The 19,653-nt window shown below is 42.2% G+C and overlaps 1 protein-coding gene across 2 annotated transcripts; it reads left to right on the forward strand.

The window, feature by feature from the left end:
- The first annotated feature begins 1,147 nt into the window (after positions 1–1,147).
- C11H2orf76 (chromosome 11 C2orf76 homolog) lies at positions 1,148–19,253 on the forward strand. Of its 2 annotated transcripts, XM_074967216.1 has the most exons (6): positions 1,341–1,976; positions 9,400–9,552; positions 10,654–10,704; positions 15,395–15,432; positions 15,567–15,648; positions 19,083–19,243. In XM_074967216.1, the coding sequence occupies exons 1-6, from the start codon at positions 1,889–1,891 to the stop codon at positions 19,157–19,159; spliced, it is 489 nt and encodes a 162-aa protein (XP_074823317.1). In that variant the 5' UTR covers positions 1,341–1,888; the 3' UTR covers positions 19,160–19,243. The 2 variants fall into 2 exon arrangements, with proteins under 2 accessions (XP_074823318.1, XP_074823317.1); XM_074967217.1 differs by lacking the exon at positions 10,654–10,704 and having other exon boundaries at positions 1,148–1,976; positions 19,083–19,253.
- The last annotated feature ends 400 nt before the right edge of the window (positions 19,254–19,653 follow it).

Here is a 19,653-nt window from a genome sequence, read left to right on the forward strand (position 1 = left end):
CCCGGAACAGCGAGGGGCAAGGCAGAAGGAAACCTGCGCCCAATCACACGGAGCTGTGAAGGCAGGCGAGTGGAGGGGGCGGGGATAGACGAGCGGGCGGCCAATTGTGGAGCCTTGCACGTTGAGAGAGGCCCCGCCCCTGCGTCGGAAAGCGCGGGGGCAAGGGAAGGTCACGTGACACTGTCGGATGGTGTGAGGGCGGTAAAGCCGGAAGTGGCCCGGGCAGAGCGGAGCAGTAAGATTTGAGGGGGGTAGGATCTGCTTGATGGCGGGGCCAGGGGGCGTGGGAGCGCGAGCTCAGGAGAGTGTGGAGGTTGGCGGGCCTGTGGTGGGGGCGGGGCAGAGGGGCAGGGATGGTGGCTGTAGTACAACCTCCAGCCCGTAGGTGGTGCTGTGTGTAACATGGCCAGCCGTGGGGGCGGGGCAAACACGTCTCTCCAGGGGAGCGCGGTGGCCCCTCGGAGTCTGGGGCAGAGGCCTGAGGTGCTTGCAGCCTCCTGGCGGCCTGCCACGTGGGAGGAGGGCAGGGCCCCCCTGGTGCTGGAGGAGGGCAGCACAGGTCGCAGGCTCGATGGCGTGACGCTCCTCCCTGGCCCCGGAAGCTCCGCTGCACCAGGGCGGGCAGACGGCGGGACGTTGCTGCTAAACGCCGCCCGGAACCTGGAGGCGTCCTGAGGTCGTCTTTCGTTTCTGCTCCGGGGAAGACGGCCGAGCATACCTTTAAATCCCTTGTAGCTCACGAAAGCTTATGCTCAAATAAATTGATTAGTCTCTAAGGTGCCACAAGTACTCCTTTTCTTTTAGCAGTCACAAGGATGACCGTGAAAGAGTTCTGGCAAGGCTGGATGCCTACTGTATACCTCAGAGAAATGCGGGGTATGAAAGGGTGCGTGCTTGCCAGAGAAGTCAAGGACGAGGGAAGTCTGTGGAATCTTTGTCAGCCGCTTTGCATGCCTTGGCAGAAAGTTCTGATTTGAAGGCTATAAAACGTGACAATATCAGAGGTAGACTGGTTATTGGTCTTGGAGATAAAAACACCTCACATCAGCTATAATTAAAGACCGATTTGACCTTATACACAGGCTACCTACAAAACCCTTCAGACTAAATGCACAACAGATGGAAAAAGTCATAGCCCATGAGATGTGTGTTCAGCCAAAGGTGCAAGATGTAACAAATACACAAAATATGGACACTTTGCAGGCGTTTGCTGTACTGAGGCAGTCAAGAGCCATTATTTCTGGGCTCCCTCAAGTGTGATGACAGAGCCTGCCTAGAGAGTGAAACTGAATATTCATGGAAAGACCATTGAGCTTAAAATTGACTCAGGAGCAGATGTGAAAGTCATGCCAGGAGGGATGTATAATCACCTTGAAGTCCTCCTAGAGCTGAAATCACTTGACACAATCCTGACTAGCCCTGGAGGTATTATGAAGTGTATGGACCAGTTCACCATAGAAACAACTTACAAAGACAAAAGCTTTGCATTCAGAGTGTATATGATCAAAGGACCAAACACCAACAACCTTCTCAGCTGCAGCATGGAAGCTATGATGAGCCTAATGAGAAAAGTGGCAGAACTTCTTGGAGTATTTGGTATTGGAGTTTTGGAAGGAGTCTGAGTATAAATAACATTAAGAGGCAGTGTTGAAACATATAGTGTACATACACCTCTGCGGATTCCTATCGTGTTGCTTCATAAAGTGGAAACTGAGTTCAAGAGAATGGAATAGATTGGCTTAATCGAGAAAATCTCTGAGCCAACATCATGATGTACCCAGTGGTACCAATTATAAAGAAAAATGGAAAAATACAAAACTTTGTGTAGAGCCTTATGAAATCGGCATTAATGAGAACATGGATGGAATCATAAAATTAAAACAATAACATGGAATCCAGGCTCTCACCGGCATTAGGACCACAGTGGCAGGCAGGCAGGGCGGGCTGCATGGCTGAGCTACGTGCAGCCACTGGAGGTAAGAGACCAGTGGTGTGGGGAGGAAGAGCAGGTGGCTAGGGCCACAAGGGATTGCAGGGGTTAGGGGAGAAGGGTCAGCACCTGAGATTTAAGGGCAGCTTCTGAGAACTCAATTCCTTGCTGTGTCAGTTCCTCGGGGACATCAGCTTCTCCCTAATGTGATGCCAAAATTCCCTCAAGATGCTGTGTCAAGTATTCATTGCACAACTGAACATAGGTTCATTTGAAAGAACCTCTTCATGCTCCTTTACAGAGGCATCATGTAGCTGTGGCTAATGGGGGGACACAAATGAAAGGTTCTTGGGATGCCCAGCAGCGAGGAGGCAGCAGCACTTACCCTGTGTCCTTGCATTGTTGGGTGGGGGAGGAAACAGCAGCTGACAAACAGAGGCTAGGGACACCATTCCTTAGCCAGGATGGGTAAGGAATGGTGTCCCTAGCCTCTGTTTGTCAGAGGGTGGAGATGGATGGCAGGAAAGAGATCACTTGATTATTACCTGTTAGGTTCATTCCCTCTGGGGCACCTGGCATTGGCCACTGTCGGCAGACAGGATACTGGGCTGGATGGACCTTTGGTCTGACCCAGTCTGGCCATTCTTATGTTCAGGGTGGCTGGCTGCTGGCTGAGCTCCTCCCCACCACTCCTACTACAGCTGCTGCTTCTCCTTCCCTGCTGCGGAAGTCCCACACTTTGCCTCTGCCCCACTCCCTGACTCACTTCAGCGGGTGGTCTGCAAAGCAGGCAAAAGTCACTGGGACTCCAACAGCAGGGAAGAAAAGCAGCCCCATGTAGTGGGGACCTGGAGGAGCTCATCTGGCAGCCAGCCGTCCTGCTGCTTCCTCCCTCCTCACATGGCTACACGGATACATGCTGCTGCCAGAGGGAGTGCTGCCTCCTTGCTGGTGGGCATCCCAGCCAGAGGCATCCTAAGAAATCTGGGGGTAGGTGACCCTGCATGCCCGCCCATGTGTTGCCTCTGCTCCTTTGTGCAGCATCAGTGTCCCCCTCCTCAAAGACACAATTACAATTTTGATTTAAAAAACCATAAAGATGGGTTTAAATTTTTTTAAAATCAGAAAAACAAAATCAGAAAATAATAAATCTGAAAATTCATACATATGGCCCTATGAAATCCAGTTTATTATTGTGGATATAAAAAGACATAGTGAAGCAGTTATGAGAGAAAAATATATCCTCCCAACACTGGATGACTTCCTCCCCAAAGTGAAAGGCGTTACTGTATTCTCCACGCTGGATGCCGTGAATGGATTCTGGCAAATTGCTTTAACCAAAAAGAGTGTTTGTTAAACTGACTACATTTATCGCACCTTTTGGGAGATTTTGCTTTCAAAGATTACATTTTAGGATTAAAAGTGCACCTGAAATTTTCCATAGAAAGATGGCAGAACTTACACAAATGTAGTTGTAGTTTTCATGAATATTTTGATATATGTGTTATCGATGGAGGAGCACAACAAAACCCTCAACAAAGTTCTAAACTTAATCAGTCAATCAGTAGTGCAGCTAGACAAGGAAAAGTGCATTTTCTGCCTGCACCAAACTGAGTTTTTGGGACAGACAATAAACAAAGATGGAATCGCAGTCCTAGCATGGGGAGAAAGTGAATCCAATTTGAGAATGGAATGTACCAGAACTGAGATGCCTACTGGGCATACTAAATTACCTTGGTCAATACCTCCAAGACCTTTGTACAGTGACAAAACCATTGAATGAACTGTTAAAGTGCAGCACATCTTGGCTAGGGGAGACAAATCAAGAAATTGCCTTCAAAAAGGTAAAAGAAATGATCTCAGCAGCTCTAGTTCTGTGAACAAACCCACAATGGTCAGTGTGGATGCAAGCTGCTATGGCCTAGGTGTTATATTGTTGCAACAATATGGAGCTGAATGGAATCCAGTTGCATTTTGTTCTTGCTCACTCACAGAAGCGGAAGAATGACATGAACAGATTGAAAAGGAATGCTTGGCTAGCATATGGGCAGGTGAGAATTTTTACAGGTATCTGTAAGGATTGGATTCTTTTTCGGTGATAACTGACTATAAACCACTTATAACCTTCATCAGCAGAAAAGACCTGGATCAAGCACTGCTGAGATGGCAACGTCTATTGATAGGGTTAAAGAGAGTTAACCCAATTGCTAAATATGTTCCTGTGAAAAATCTGGTCGTGACACTTTATCATGGCCAGCATCACACTCAACTACTTGTGAGCTCAGAGATGGCATAAAGGCATATGTGGATGCTGTGGAGGCATACAGACCAGTGTCAGAAAAGATACTATACCAGCTACAAAGAGCAATCTCAACAGACATGCAACTTCAACAAATTCTTAGTTACATTAGGGCCAGCTGGCCCAAATATCTAGAGGAAGTGACAAGAGATTATTTTGTGGTATGTGGACAATTAAGCAAATCAACTTGACAAATGATTAAAGGTGATTGCATTGTAATTCCAAATGCAGTGAGAGGAAATATCCTAAACTTCATCCACAAAGTCCCCAAGGACTAACTAAATGCAGTGAATGGGCCATCCAGTCAATGTGGTGGCCGGGCATCAGCAAAGACATAAAGAATTAGTATCTGCATGTGAATGTTACAGAATTAACAACACAAAGGCTCTTTAATAACAACACCTCTACCAGGCAGATGTTGGAAGAGACTAGTTGCAGATTTATGCAAATTCAGAAGACATAATTACCTGATCATAGTGGAATGATGATTGCTATTTTCTTAGCTACATAGAAATAAGGTACTTGAAAAACCTAACATCTTGCAGTGTTATCAAGAAACTGAAGTGCACGTTTGTTCATTTCCGTTTTCCGGAACAACTAGTGATGAACAACAGACCACGGTTCACCACAGTGGAATTTAAGTAATTCCAAATGAAATATGATTTTGACCATATTACTAGCAGCCCACATTACCCACAAGTGAATGGAGAGGCTGAGAGGGCTAGCAGACAGCCAAGAAAATCCTAAAACAGGAAGGTTCATTTGTTGATCTTCTGAGCTACAGATGAATGCAGATAGCAGCCACTGGTACAGTACAACTCCTGATGGAAAGACAACCCAGAACTACTGTTCCAACTTTGGAAAAGAATCTACAGTAGAACCTCAGAGTTATGAACACCAGAGTTACGTTCTGATCAGTCAACCGCTCACCTCATTTGGAACTGAAAGTACACAATCAGCAGCAGCAGAGACAAACAAACAAAAAAGCAAATACAGTACAGTATTAAATGTAAACTACTAAAAATTAAAAGGAAAGCAGCATTTTTCTTCTGCATAGTAAAGTTTCAAAGCTTTATTGAGACAACGCTCAGTTGTAAACTTTTGAAAGAACCACCATAATGTTTTGTTCAGAGTTACGAACATTTCAGAGTTACAAACAACCTCCATTCCTGAGGTGTTTGTAAGTCTGAGGTTCTGCTGTATCTCCAAAGTGACCAGGTGTGAAGACAGTAGCCAAACTGGATAAAAAGGCAAAAGGAGTTTATGAACACTCTTATAGCAGACGTCATTCAGAGAGCTGCTGGATCTGGAACCTGGTGACTGTGTTTGTGTCCAACTGGATGGAGAAAAAGCATGGGTAGCTCCAGCTGTTGTAAAGAAAAAGAATATGTTGTCCAGGCCATATGTGATTGAGACAGATAATGGAGAGTTCAACAGAAACTGCTGACATTTCAGTTTGTTCCTCAGAAGGAACAATCAACAGAGCGAACTCTACGGATGGTTCATGCAGAACAAAAAGAAGATCACTCAAAAATTCAAAACTGATTAGATACAATCATTGCAACTAATGGACAACCAGATGACCAAGTTGTTACTTGTTAGTGTTGTGTAATTAGAAAACCAGTCTGACTCAGAGAGACTGGACTTTAGAGGTAGTATGATAGTGTAACTTTTATAAATGGTAGGAATGTAAAACTTAAAATGGGAGATGTAATGGAATGTTAAACGGTATTATACTATTCAGCAACTAGGTGGCACTGTGTGTAAAATACCTTTCCTGAGATGCTAACAATAATACTCAGAAGTGCTTTAAACTTTAGTGTTTAAACTGCAGTGTTTCTCAAGGACTGGTCCGTGGACTGGTGCCGGTCCTTGAGATCTCCCTGACAGTTTAGGAAGGCAGCAAGCCGGTCCCTGATATCAAAGAGTTTGAGAAACGCTACATTAAAATATCTTTAAAAGAACACATTACTTGCTTGTATCTCCATGATGGAAGTTCTGTAGCCAGTCTAAGGGTAAGTCTACACTGCCCACATTACTCCGTGGCTGCGGCAGAACTGTGACGTGGGCAGTGTAGACACGCTTTATCGCTGGGGGAGAGATCTCCCAGTGATAAAAAAAACCAACACCCCAAACGAGCGGTGGTAGCTTACTGGCGCTTTTCAGTGCTAAAACTTTTGTCCCTCAGGGGGGTGTTTTTTCACACCTTCTGAACAACTAAACTTTTAGCGCTGAAAGTGGCAGTGTAGACGTAGCCTTAATCTGGTATAGAAGCCTGACCTACTACTAGCAGCCCTACAACTGACTGTGTACAAGGAGTACATGACAGTGACATGACAGTGACAAAGCAGGTCAGCGGGTGAGGGATGGGAGGCTGCCTATAGTGGGTGGTGGGGCAGGGGGATGAAGAGCAGTTTGTGTGTGTGATGGGTAGGGAGCTGCCTGTAGGGTCCTTCTCTGTGCTTAGGGTCTTTCTAAGATGCTAAGATGAGTTTCAATGAAGTCACACAAATGAGGGTCATTCTTGTCAGTTGCCAGCTTGTGCAGATCAAGGAGTGACTGGTTCACATTCTTTTCATTCAATTTTCGGTCCTGTGTGGAGAAGGACCAGGAAAATGTTCACCTCTTTTTAGCATAATTAAAAAACTCTCTTTTCAGATACAAAAGAATGTGTTTTTGTATGTACATGTTATATAAATGAGATGATGTTCTGTGTTTTAACTTGATTATTGAGCTTGAGGCATAGAACTTGGGTCAGTAACTGTAAATGTTACCTCCTCCCCCCACCCGCAAAAGTGAGGTAAAATGAGGGAACAGAAGGATCCCCGTCCAAACAAAAATGGAAGTGAAGCCCTGTGAATTACTTAGAAGAAGGATAGCTCAGGAGTTTAGTACACTTACTTGGGACATAGCAGATTTGTGCCTCAGATCCCCATTGGATAATAGCACGTTCCTACCTCATAATAGTGTTGTGAGCATAAATGCATTAAAGATTGTGAGGTGCTCAGATACTACGGTAATAGGGACCATATAAGTATCTATGATTGACTGATAAAAACTAAATAAACAATTTAAAACATTTCAGATACAGAAGTCTCCTAGTTATTGGAGAGCAACAAATACATAAAAAATCAATACATAAGAGAGAAATAGAATGGCAAGAGAGAGCAAAAATATTGTGCAGGTAGTTGGAGATAACTGCAAAGGCAGCTGAAATATAGCTCTGTGCTAAAGACAAACTTCCTGGCACTGAAGCTGTGGCCCAGTGTCATTGTTGCAGAAAGCTAATGAACTAACAGAAATGGAGGAAGTGGAAGAGCATTTACCACTGAAAACTGGGGATGTTATCAGTGGTAGGAAACAGCTCTGCTGGCTAGAGAGACAGGAAATTGACTATGAAGGTGCTGAACTAAAATCTCTGTCTGACTTTGCTTAAAGGAACAGAGGGGGAGAAAAGCAGACAAGCCAAAAAACCACCACCTAGCAGTCCATATTCTGCCTTCAGTTACAATAGTGTTGGATCATGTTAAAGAAGTTCTGTATTAAAATCACAAATGAGTTTGATTCCCCATAGTTTAAATTCCAGGGTATTATTAATTAAGAGGTCTCTTGGTTTTTGGTACTGTTTCTCTCCCTCTGTGTGTGAAACTTGCAAGCTGCTAATTGTGTTAGTACATTCTAAGTCAGAGTCTGTTCTCAAAGCAATTCACAGAGAGAGAGACCCAAAGCAATACTCTAACAACAGAACCAGCACCCAGAGACTCCCCGCCCTTTTGTTGTATTAACAATTGTGATTAAAATAGAGATAGAGGATGTATGTGGATGGATGCTTGGTGTGGATAATAACTGAATGATCAGGGAGGTGCCAGCCTAAGAATCCAGTGTCCATCGGCTGAAGAAGGCGTCAATTGGAAATAACCAGAGGACCCCCGGAGGGCAGACTGGAATCCACCCAACAGCCTCAAGAATGGGAGAACCAAAGAACAAGATAACATCTAGCAGCACGGAGCCGTCAGGAATGTGCTATCTGCTGATTGATTCAGCAACAGCATGATGAAGCAATTCCCATAGACTGGCATAGGAAGAAATTCCTATAAAAATAGACTCTAAAAAGTGAGAACTTTGGGGTCTGATTCTGCAAACCAACTTCCAGGAGCATCAGATGAGCATCTGACAAGGCCCTGCTCCCTCCTCATGTCCAGGCCACCTGGCCAGTGGCTTGGCATGAGCAACTCTAAGGCTGGTAACTATGATAACAACCTTGCAGAACCTGTGTGTGTGTGTCTGTATGAATGAATGTGTGAATAAATATGAGATTGAATGGAATGTTATAGCTATAACTAACTGCTTACTATGATTCTTTCTGTAGTCACAATAAATGTGGTATTTTGCCTTTTTCCCTTTAATAAGATCCTGCTGGTTTTTAATTTATTGGTATAACAACAGTGTAAACCCAGTGGGGGTTACTCTGGATTTATACTAGTGTGAATGAGAGGAGAATTTTGCCCCCTAATCCCTACAAAAATGACATATGTTATCTTCATCACCATTGTTTTGTCGGATTTAATTTTAATTTGTTATACGATGTAAAGATGAGCCTTAGGTAGTAGCACGGGCATTTTTCTATATGATGTATCTGTGCAATATTGATGTATTATAAATAAACTTTTATTTTTGTTTATGGTGTCAAATTCTATCCTTTAGATCATAGAGGACAAGCAGACTTTTCAGTGACTTGGACTTACAAATAGATTAAAAGCAAATCATGTATCGCACAGCTTTAAACCATTTTTCTGCAATCCTTTTTTTCTTCTTAATATACGGCCTGACCCTGTGGCTCATTCATGGAGCTGCCGCTGTTCTCAGTGGGAGTTCTGTACATGGAACAACTGCAGAACTAGGCCATCTGACATATAGAGTCAAATTCTACCCTTAACGTCCTGGACAATCCTGTATCAGTGAGGAGGCTATGGCTCTGCTCTTGCTGTCATTGTAGTCATGGCAAAAGTGGTACAGAATTGGACCTAAAGGGAGGGAACAGTATGTTTAAAATCTTGTACATTTTTAGCTCTTTGGGAGTGTCAGATGAATGCACCTGCATCTAGTTATTTTAGCTGTTGTATTTGTACAAAGAGATAACTCAGTAATTACTCTCTTTAATGTCTTCTAGGGTGTTTGAAGTTAATTCACATGTCATCGGAAAACTCAGCCATTACTGTTCGCCTGGTTCGCTCTTTTGAGCACCGTAATTTCAGACCTGTGGTGTATCATGGAGTTAACTTGGACCAAACTGTAAAGCAATTCATTACATTTGTAAGGAATGGTAAGGCCACTGTTATTCTTACACACTCATTTTGTCCCTATACTTTGCTGTCTGTGCGTAAGCAGGTGTAGTGGAGCAAATGAATGGGAAAACTCTTGTGGCTCCATTAAAGCTGCCAGCTCCACATGTTCCCCTTTGGGCTGCTGGGGATGAACGGTGCAGGGTCTGGGAAGCCAGGGATCCATGGGGGATTTGGCTCTTGATCCCACAGAGGATACGCAACTACATGTAGGCATTACCTCCCTCTGCACTGCACTAGAAATCCCCATGATCAGTCATGGCAAGACCGGTGGCTGTGCTGCAGTTGGCTCACTGGCCCAAGCTGCATGGGCTGCATTGTCGGGCAGCTACTTAAAAAGCATTAGGGACGTACGCCATCTAGCGAATCTCTGGTCACTGTTCCCACATGACTAGGGGCTACACCAGTATTTGGCAGAGAGGGAAAGCAAAGGGGGTCTCATGTGAATGGGGAGGAAGTGTTCTGTGTAGTTATTTTCAACGATGGAAGGCACCACTATATGAGTGTGTGCTCTGGGATTTTTTTCTTCCAGGCTGAGTTCTGTCAGCCAGAAATGCACACAGGCACTCAGCATCTCCTGGAGTTGCTCAGCACCAAGCAAGATTGAGCCCATAAAGGAGCTAATTTTCAGCAGTGCGGTTTCCCTTTTGGGAGCTGGTTAGCAGTCTCTTTTTCCACATCCGATTCATTTGTGTGTCAGTTGTCTGGGGCAATTTGCAAATGGGGATGCAGGACTTCTGCCCCTATGAAAATGTTAATAGGATACACATGACAGTAGAGCTTTGGAGGATCAGACTTCAAGGGTCTGATCCTGCACACCTTTCCTTAACATTATACATGTGGGTAGTCCCACTGAAGTCAATGGGGCAACTCACACAAGTAAAGTGTACCATAGAATTTGCAGGATCTGGGCTCAGAGTTGTACCGGTTGCTCTTCTACTTTTGATGCTAAGACAAGTTTCCTGATTTGAGATTTATTTTAAAGTTCAAATTCAGAGTGCAAGCTTCATGAAGTAATCATTTAAAAATATAAAAAGAAAATTGTTACAATCCTTTTCATGTAGTCTCTTTATTTTTAATAGATGTGTCTTTAAGAACAGGACTTCCACCTCCCTTTAAAAAATACAAATATGGTAGGTAATTTTTCTTATTTTTTAAGAAATGTGTGTACAGTATGTTGTACCAGTTCTCATGTGATTTAACTGCATTACAGTTATTTCCATCTAAATATAGTAAGACAGGACTAGTTTCCTGAAAGGAGCTGCGATACACACACATGCCCCCACATACACCCACACATTTTGCAGCTGCTTTCAGGAAACAACTAGTCAAGCTAATGGTTAATTTGGCACAGCCCTACTGCGAATGTCATACACACACCATTAGCTTTACATCTTGTGTCTACAAAACCCAACGATTATTATGAACTTCTGTATTCACTTCAGAATTAGGCAGCACATTACACATTCTGCTGCTAATTGGCAAAGGCATTTTGGGATATTAATTTTTTATCATTTTTGTAAGTGCCTTTTAAACTCTGTTTCCATTCTGCAGAGCAGCTTGTGACCCACAGTACTTTGAAATCACAGTCCTCTTCGTGCTTATGCATTTCAATATCCAGCTACTAATTGTGAGGTCACAAGGGATGGCCAAGAAGGAGCTAAAGGCACCGAGTGGAAAATATTTAGATTTATGTACTTAAAGAATTTACATAATATTAAACAAGAGGAGGAGGAAAACATGGCTCAGGTAAATAGGAAAGCTCCTAAATGTAAATTTTGGATGAAATGAAATAGCCTGGGCTAAAATTTAAATCTGATTCTGTGCTCTAATAATTGTTGCAAGTAATGCTGCTCACATGCAAGTTTCTTTGGTGTAAGCAGGTAGAGAGCATCATACTTTGAATAGAACACGCTCTATATAGTCCAGATTTATCCCTTTTCTGGGATTTGGCTTTAATTATGCTGTTTGGTGACTAGAGCAAAAGTGGTGCAATGGGTGACAGCAGGGCATGCAGGTATACAGCATAAAGAATAACTCAAATGACAATAAAACACTTTCCCTGAGACATAAACCTCTCCTAAGATGACCTGCTCCATAAACCTGTCTCCTTACAGATACCTCTCTGCCACCAATGCCATTCCCACCTCCCTCTGTCCAAGGTGGAGTTAGCAAACCACATCTATCACACTGATAAAGCATCTCCCTGTGTGGGGCGCACATATAATGCCTGTGAATGGTGCTGGGAATTACACACTTATATCAAGAGACTAAACTGGCATAGGGCCTTTTTCTCCATTCACACTGATGGGGAATGTTAGGGGGCTTATTCCTTCACCCGCTTCCTTCCCTGGTCCTTCTCGCATGAACAGAGAGCAACAATACCCGAAGTCCAAAGGTGCAAACAATTCGATGTTTATTGGGGTGAACTTCCAGCAAGCATGATTCCAGTTTCCTTCCTTAGTGTCCTCCTTCCCAGCTCTGACACCACAGAGTCTTACACCTGTGTCCTTGTTCCCATTCCTGCCCTTAGCAAAACATGATTCCAATTTCCTCACCCACATTCCCTGTTCCCATCTCCCCCTTCAGCAAAACATGATTCCAATTTCCTCACCCCTATTCCCTGTTCCCATCTCCCCCACCCACACCGACCTCCTCCCACCCACACCCACAGAGATTTCATGCACACCCACCAAAGCAACAATCTGATCCCCCAGAGCCACCCTAAGGCTCGGTGTTCCCATCAGGGAATCAGGAGGTGAAAAATGGGAGCAAGTGGGAAATGTGTTGGGGATTGGAGTTTAATTTGTTAATGTCTCTATCTTTAACTTGTTTCTCTGAATTTAGAGGATAGATGTGAATATTATATTGTTTAAGGACTTACAATTCTAGAGATTTGAAACATCTGTCTTTGGAGTGCTATTCTTCCCTTTGGTGGCAAATGAAGGAGACCTGTGCTATCATTTTATTCTTTATGCTGTGATATACCTGCAGGTCCATGCACAACTTTTGGTCTAGTCACCACACATGGCATCAGGGGAGATTTGCTGTGCGCATGTGCTTGTGGACATATGGCTAATTGCTATTCAGAAGACTGAACAAAATACTGTACAATCAAGGGAACAGAACTACACCACTGCAGCAGTTTGATTCCTGTTACACTAGCTCAGCCTTAGCCTCTCAGCTTTAGGTGCCAGTCGTGCTGAGTTTGCATGTAAGGAATCAAAACCAAGCTGCTGATCTTTCCTCTGAGGCCTACCCTCTCTCCTTGACTTCTCTACCATGGTAGTGGGTAGCACCACCATCCTCCTCATCACATGGGCCTTTCATTTGGGCTTCTCGTGTAACTCTGCCTTCTTTTGGTTCTCTCAGCCCATCACTGTACAAATCTTGCTGCTTCTTCTTGGGCAGCATCATAAAGGGCCAGCCTTACCCCCACTCTGACTCATCCCATCTAGACCCTGCTTGCCCCTCACCTTGACTTATATGTTTCTTTATATTACGGTAGCACCTAGAAGCCCCAGTCATGGACCAGGAGCACATTTTGCTAGGCGCTGTACAAACAGAATGAAAAGGTGGTGCCTACCCCAAAGAGCTTCCAGTCTAAGTTGTGCAACCTCCTCCAGTCTGGCTTGACTGTTGCTGCCTCATTTCCTCAGATTCATTAAAAATGCTGCTTTCAAACTCATCTTCTTGGCGCTTCACTTGGACTAAAGCCCCCTCCTCTTTGTCTCTCATTGGCTCAACCTTCTCCACTGCATCTTACCTAAAATTCTTGTTCTCGCTGTCAGAACCCTTCACTGTTTAGTTTCTTCCTGTCTATCCATCCTACTGTCATCTTACTGTTAAGTTGACTCTGCCTGTGTGGCACCTACGATGTCAGTCTTGGTCGCCCACTTGTCTGCTTCTTTCCCTTTTGCACCTTTTCCTGTGCATATTAGGCAATATGAGGCAAAGCCACCATGTTATCCTCCTTCGAATCCCTCCTTAAAACACACCTCTACCATGTTTCCCACAGAGAACTGTCATCTGATAATGGCTGGGCAGGTTGAAAGCTGTGATTTCTGCTTCTGATTGGCTTACTCCATCTACAAATTGTGCAGACAGCTAGTCTGTACTAAAGCATCCCATTATTTTTACTTCATTCCCTCCAGCCTTTTGTTTGTCTGACACATGTCATGTTTTGTCTGTTAGATTGTAAACACTTTGGAGGCAGGGACTGTCATTTACCACATGTCGGTACAGTGCCTAGCACAATGGAGACCCAAACTGGTGCAGTCCTCTAGGCCCTACCCAATACAAATAATACAAAGAATTGTCATCTGAATTCATTACACTTTAGTACCTCATGACAGTATTTTATATCAACAGTCACAAAAGGCCTGTTACTATAAACACAAGGTAAAATTTATTTATGTGCTCAAGTGAGTTTGGGGTAAAATGGTTAGCAAAAGCAAATGGGAGGCGGTGAGGCTTTAGCCTGCTTTTGAAGAGGCTGATAGTTTATCTACATGGTGGAGCTGGAACAGCCTCTCTTTAATAGGGCAAATGGTTAAATGCAAAAATGTCTGTGGTCAGTGGTGGAGCTGTGAACAGATAAAATCAAGAGTGACTCAGAGACTGAATAGGTAAGTAAGAAGTCAGGTCAGAGAACGGAAGTGTGAAGTTGTACTAGGATTTGAAAACCAGTAGGCTGCTTTTGGACTCCATTCATTGGGGTATAGAGCTGGCTGAGGTTAGTAAAGATCGTTGATAGTTCGCATGTTCACTTCCCAGAGATGAAAGCTTAGTATGTTTTCAGTGTGATTATTTGGTCTTCTTGCAGTACCTCTGTGTAATGGTAAGATTCCAGTAAGTGTTGTTTAATGCATGTCTTGCTTCTAAGATATATGGGTAGTACTGCAACTGGCACTGTATGCTAAATCTGCCTCTTTAGTGACCTTGGCAGTGGGAGAGCAAGGCAATCCAACTCTCCTTAAATGCGATGAATACAACGTACAAAATGGGCTGAAGTGATGTGTATTTTCATGGATTAAAGCCTTGTCAACAAACCTCTAATTGAGAATGTGATCTTTATTGTACCAGAGCTCTGAATACTCAGTCACACCAATTTGAAAGTTACTTTAGTCCACATTTTTTCCCCCTCTAGACTTACAAGTAGGTAAATAGCATCAAGTTTCTAGCTCCTTTGCTGAAAAAGCACTCGTGTCCTATTTTGAGTTTGTTCAAACATAGATGTCTTGGAATTCTGCTTTTATATTAAAATGCCTGTGTATGTAACAATGACATCCTTTTACTGATTCTGCTCCCTGTGTGTGCCATCTCTGCTTATTTTAAATTAAATTCTGCCATCTCTGCTTATTTTAAAGTGACAAAATTAAGTTGTTACTACTTTTTTCTCCTGCTAGCAGAACAGAGCTAACAACATGGGAGAGGAAGTTGGGTTCTCTTTCTTCTTGTGCAGCATCAACAGATTTGTTTATTAAATTCCAGTCACCTTCCTCACTGAAGATAGATTGCATGGGTATCATGGAGGGCATAGGATGAAGACAATGGGATAGCGTAAATGTCCTTGAGACCCTAATTTGCCTGACAGAACTTCTAACACAGGTGGTAATACCCACGAAGAAAAGAACCTAGATTGATTCTCAGATTTCAGGTTTGGATTGCAGGGCTAGCTGCTAGTGGAGAGAGTTTTGTTTTTCCCTTTTTGAACAGAGAACACTTGAAAATCCTCAAGAGATGACAAACATGGAACCCTCACAGTGCCATTGTCCAGTGTAATGAACCACATCTTAAGGGAAGTTTTGTATTTTCTTCCAGATACAATGAAGATTATTCACCAAGCACATGGATCTAAGGTACATTTGCTATCTGTTCCTTTCCCCCCCCTTTTATGTGTGTATACAGCTAGATCTATGCACTTCTAGAGAACATAATGGCAGAGCTAATAAAATCCGCATTTATCTTTATATTCCTATTTACTTATTTCTAGACCAATGAACTTGTAGTGAGTTTGGAGGATGATGACAAACTCATTTTAAAAGAAGACAGCACTTTGAAAGCAGCTGGAGTAGGTAGGAGTACCTTTATATTGACTGACAGTACTGATCATTGTGCTTGTCATTATACTGATAACTGGCTGATTATGTTTGGATAGTCTGCTGAAAAGTAAATGCTATTCCTGATGCTCTTTACACTACCTGATAATTATCCAGGGAAGAAGGGGGGATAATGTACATTCACATTATTGGGCTGAGGGCAGCAGGTATGTGCACTCCAAATGCTCAGAATGCAAATTGTGATTTTTAGAAGGTATGCTTAGAATTCTGCTGAGGGTAATTTTAAATGATTGACAGATAAGATTAAGCAGACATAGTACTAATAACCTATCTGTAACATTTAAACTGATGTTTTGGTTCAAAGTTTAAGTAGTGGAACTAGTGTGGAATAATGAAATGAGATTAGATTTGTTTAATGTGCAACACAATATTCAAATTGCACAGGGCAGCACAAATAATATCATTTAAAAAGTGAGCTGAACATAGCATGTGGTTAAAATCAACCTGAGTCCTTGCTCTCTGACAAAAGAATGCATATGGCGCATGTCTTGTGCTAATAGTGTAAAGAAATGCCTATGTATGACAAATTTGATAGTCACTGGATGTCATTTTGGCTCCATGCAACAATGATTATTTGGCAGCAGAGCAGCTGAGACTTTGAGGCCCAATTCGCAGGCTTTGAGACGGCACTGGTTAGTTTAGAATGTCGCTTATTTAAATCTGGTGCACAACAATCTTACGCTCTGGGTGAAAGATCACAGAGGAAGTTAGAAATGGAAGAACCCATTCAGCATTAGGCCACCTAGCCTCTCTCCAGCCAATGCAGGATTTTCCCCTACAGAGTACTATTTAGCACTTTTTCTGATCTAGTTTAAAATCCTTCAGTTCAGTGGTGCTTTCTCCACCCCCCCTTAGGAGACTATTATAAATCTTACCATTGGGGAAAAAAAATGGAACATCAGAAAATACTCTCTTGATTTCATTTCTTTACTCCTGGTTAATCTCATTGGGCCACACTGATCAGTTCCCCTTTCTCCTTGGCATTTATACCTGATACTTTTAGTTTCTCCCCCTTTCCTCTTTGCCCGCTACCCCTTATTCTATACTGTAATCTCTCTGAGGAGAGGACACTCTCATACTATACGTATGTACTGTGCCTAGCTTAATGGGCTGCCGATATCAGGCCTTATAGAGGACTGGGCATTATTATTGAATATTAACTGTTGAACTGTTAATGTTGTTGAATATTAATAATAAAAGTCAATCTTTAGCCTTCCCTGCTAACTCAATCCTTTTAACTCAGATGAAAAGCAGTTCTTCAGGAAGGAGGGTTATTGGCAGTCTGAAGACTTCAAAGTCTTGTAATTTAGTTAGTATATGCCTCTTGTCAGCATGAGTCTTACCTACCTAAGACTTGAGGTAGCCTGGCTTAGAGGTCTAGGCAAGGGGCTGGGAAACAGTGGCAGATATTTGCTTAAAGCTGCCCTCCTCTAGCGCTGTCCTCCTCCAAGACACCATTGATGAATTATTGTACATTCCTACCTTTGAAACAGGTACCATAGTCCTAGTGGTGGTATAACTTGATGCAATCTCAGTAAATTATCAGCACATCAGAGTAATCTTGTTCTGAAAACAAACTGCGATAAACTAGACTGCTTTTATTTCTCTGAATGTAGGGGAGGAGGGAATGGTTTAAGGATGGAAGAAAAGTAACTAAAACAATACCTCCATAATTATTCAGGTTAACTGTATACTTACAACAAATGCTAACTGCATCAATGCCCGACTGCTGTATGAGATAGAATGAAGTTCTTGCTGTGTAATGTGGAATATCCTCTTAGACTTGCCAAGTTTTGAGGTTTTAGAAGAGCCGTTTTTGTGTTCTGATATATTAACGTTTACCTCAGTGTGAAAAGCTCTCTTCCACTGACTTACAGAAGCAATAGTGTAGTAAGACCTTTGGCAATTCTGTATTTTTATCCGTTTAGAGTAGATTTGCATTTCTGGTAAGTAATAAAAACATAGCAAAAGCTCTTCAGAGTAGGGACTGTTTCCATTCTATGTTTGTACAGTGTTTAGCACAGTGAGGTCCAGGACTAAGACTCCTAGGCACTATGATAATACAAAGAATAAACAAAATAAGTGATGCACAGTATCATGTGACAGTAGTTCTGGTCCTGAACCTGCCTCCATTGAAATCAATTGCAAATCTCCCATTGATATGTTTAGATTTTAAATATGTTCGCTGCACAACATTTGCTAGAGGCAAACACTAGAATTTCCCTTTTCAAAAAGCCAGGAGCCCAATCCTGTGAGGTACTGAGCACCCTCCTCAACTACAAAGGATTGATTTTAGCATTCGGCAGGATTGGGCTGGAAAGATGTAAATTATGGGGCTATTAGATGAGCATCTTTAGGAAATCCTCTGTGGTGGTGATTATTATTACAGCTATTATCTAGTCAGCAAAGTTAATGCGTGCCTATTTCTAGAGCACGTATGTATGTTAATAAAGTGTTCAGCATTCATTGCAAACAATCTTGTCTTTTTCCAAGTCAAGATTCTAAAACCTCTCCTGCTCCTTTTGTATAAGACAGGCAGACTTCATTAAATTCAGGTTTAATTTAAAAAGCAAAGGCAGAACTTATTGGCTCAGCACCTTAAAGAATTCCATGTTTAATAATTGTGAAGGTTTTCCATCAGATTTGTCTCCACTCTGAATTAGTAATGTTGCTGACTTATTGTTTTAGAAGAGGAAGTCCTTGACCTGCTGGGCTGAAAGAATTGTGACTGCTCTGAACCTTTGTGGGTCCTTTAGCTGTGCCATATCCCCTGTGAATAATTAGAGGTATTTGAAGGTATTGCTGGGGAAGCCAATTTGTGTCGTTCACTTTGCATATTGTTGAAGCCTTATGAATTAATCATTAGCAGGGCAAAAAATTAACTTCTTCAGACACATATTTTGATGGGCCATGAGGGAGAATGTAAAGTGATCTGTAAAATATTCTACTAATCCTCTAAGTATTAAATTATTATACCTGCAGGCTTATTTCAGAAAAAAGAGGTTTTTTCTCCCTCCTTAACTGAATAATGGATTGAAAAAAACCCAAGCTTTGTTGTTTTCTAGGATTCTGAGAAAGAATAAATGTGCAATCTCCTAGGTTGTCCAAATTGTTTTGTAGCCTTTGGTGAAATTAGACTTGAAGGTTTCTGCAGATGTTTGTTTACATTTATATGCCAACGTTCTAGTTCTTTTTAACCAGACTAAAACACATGGTAATTGGGTCTAACGTAAAAATAAACAACGTGGTGACTAGTGATTGCCTTTAACCAAAAAGGCACCGAATGCATTCTGAGGTTCTAATGAATGTTAATAGGCTGCTATGTGGTTAATACAATAAGCATATGCTTTTATTGGGCATGCTGAATATTTATTTTTTATCCCTTTCAGCAAATGAAACTGAATTAGCGTTCTTCTGTGAAGAAGATTACAGAAACTACAAAGCTAATCCTGTTTCGGCCTGGTGACGATCCCAAGAGAGCTGGGTTTTTTTGTTTTCTCATACCCGTTTAAAACTTTTTTTTTCTGTTTAATGAGATTTTTTTTTTTAATCAATAAATCCTAGAGGATTGCCTCACAAATGCAGCAATTTCTTTATTATATAAACTCATTTCTCTCAGGATGCTGAGATCCAGGGGGAAAAAAATCAATGACACAAATTTGCTTTCCTTTCATACATTTCCCCTCTCCCCCCTTACATCTTACAATGTAAGCAGTATAGATGAACTCAGACCTGTAACACACATTCTGGTGGTGTGATTCTACAGTGGTGGATTAAGTATAAGAGTCGTTAGCTATGTATGTAAAATCCTGTCATAATGGTATCCTTTTTTTATGGAAAAAGGAAACTTTTTATGACCAACTCACTGGATATTTTAAAGAGCTTAGTGATGGAATCCCTAGGTTACAAATAATAGCTTTATTTCACTCATCTTATGTTCAGTCTGTCTTGTTTTAATGG

Source organism: Natator depressus, chromosome 11 (genome assembly GCF_965152275.1).
Source record: "Natator depressus isolate rNatDep1 chromosome 11, rNatDep2.hap1, whole genome shotgun sequence".
Taxonomy (NCBI): domain Eukaryota; kingdom Metazoa; phylum Chordata; order Testudines; family Cheloniidae; genus Natator; species Natator depressus.

Coding starts and splice junctions, on each gene's coding strand:
- C11H2orf76 (XM_074967216.1), top strand. CDS start 1,889: ATGGAATCCAGGCTCTCACCGGCATTAGGACCACAGTGGCAGGCAGGC. Junction 1,977..9,399: donor GCTACGTGCAGCCACTGGAG/GTAAGAGACCAG, acceptor AATGTCTTCTAG/GGTGTTTGAAGTTAATTCAC. Junction 15,433..15,566: donor ACCAAGCACATGGATCTAAG/GTACATTTGCTA, acceptor ACTTATTTCTAG/ACCAATGAACTTGTAGTGAG.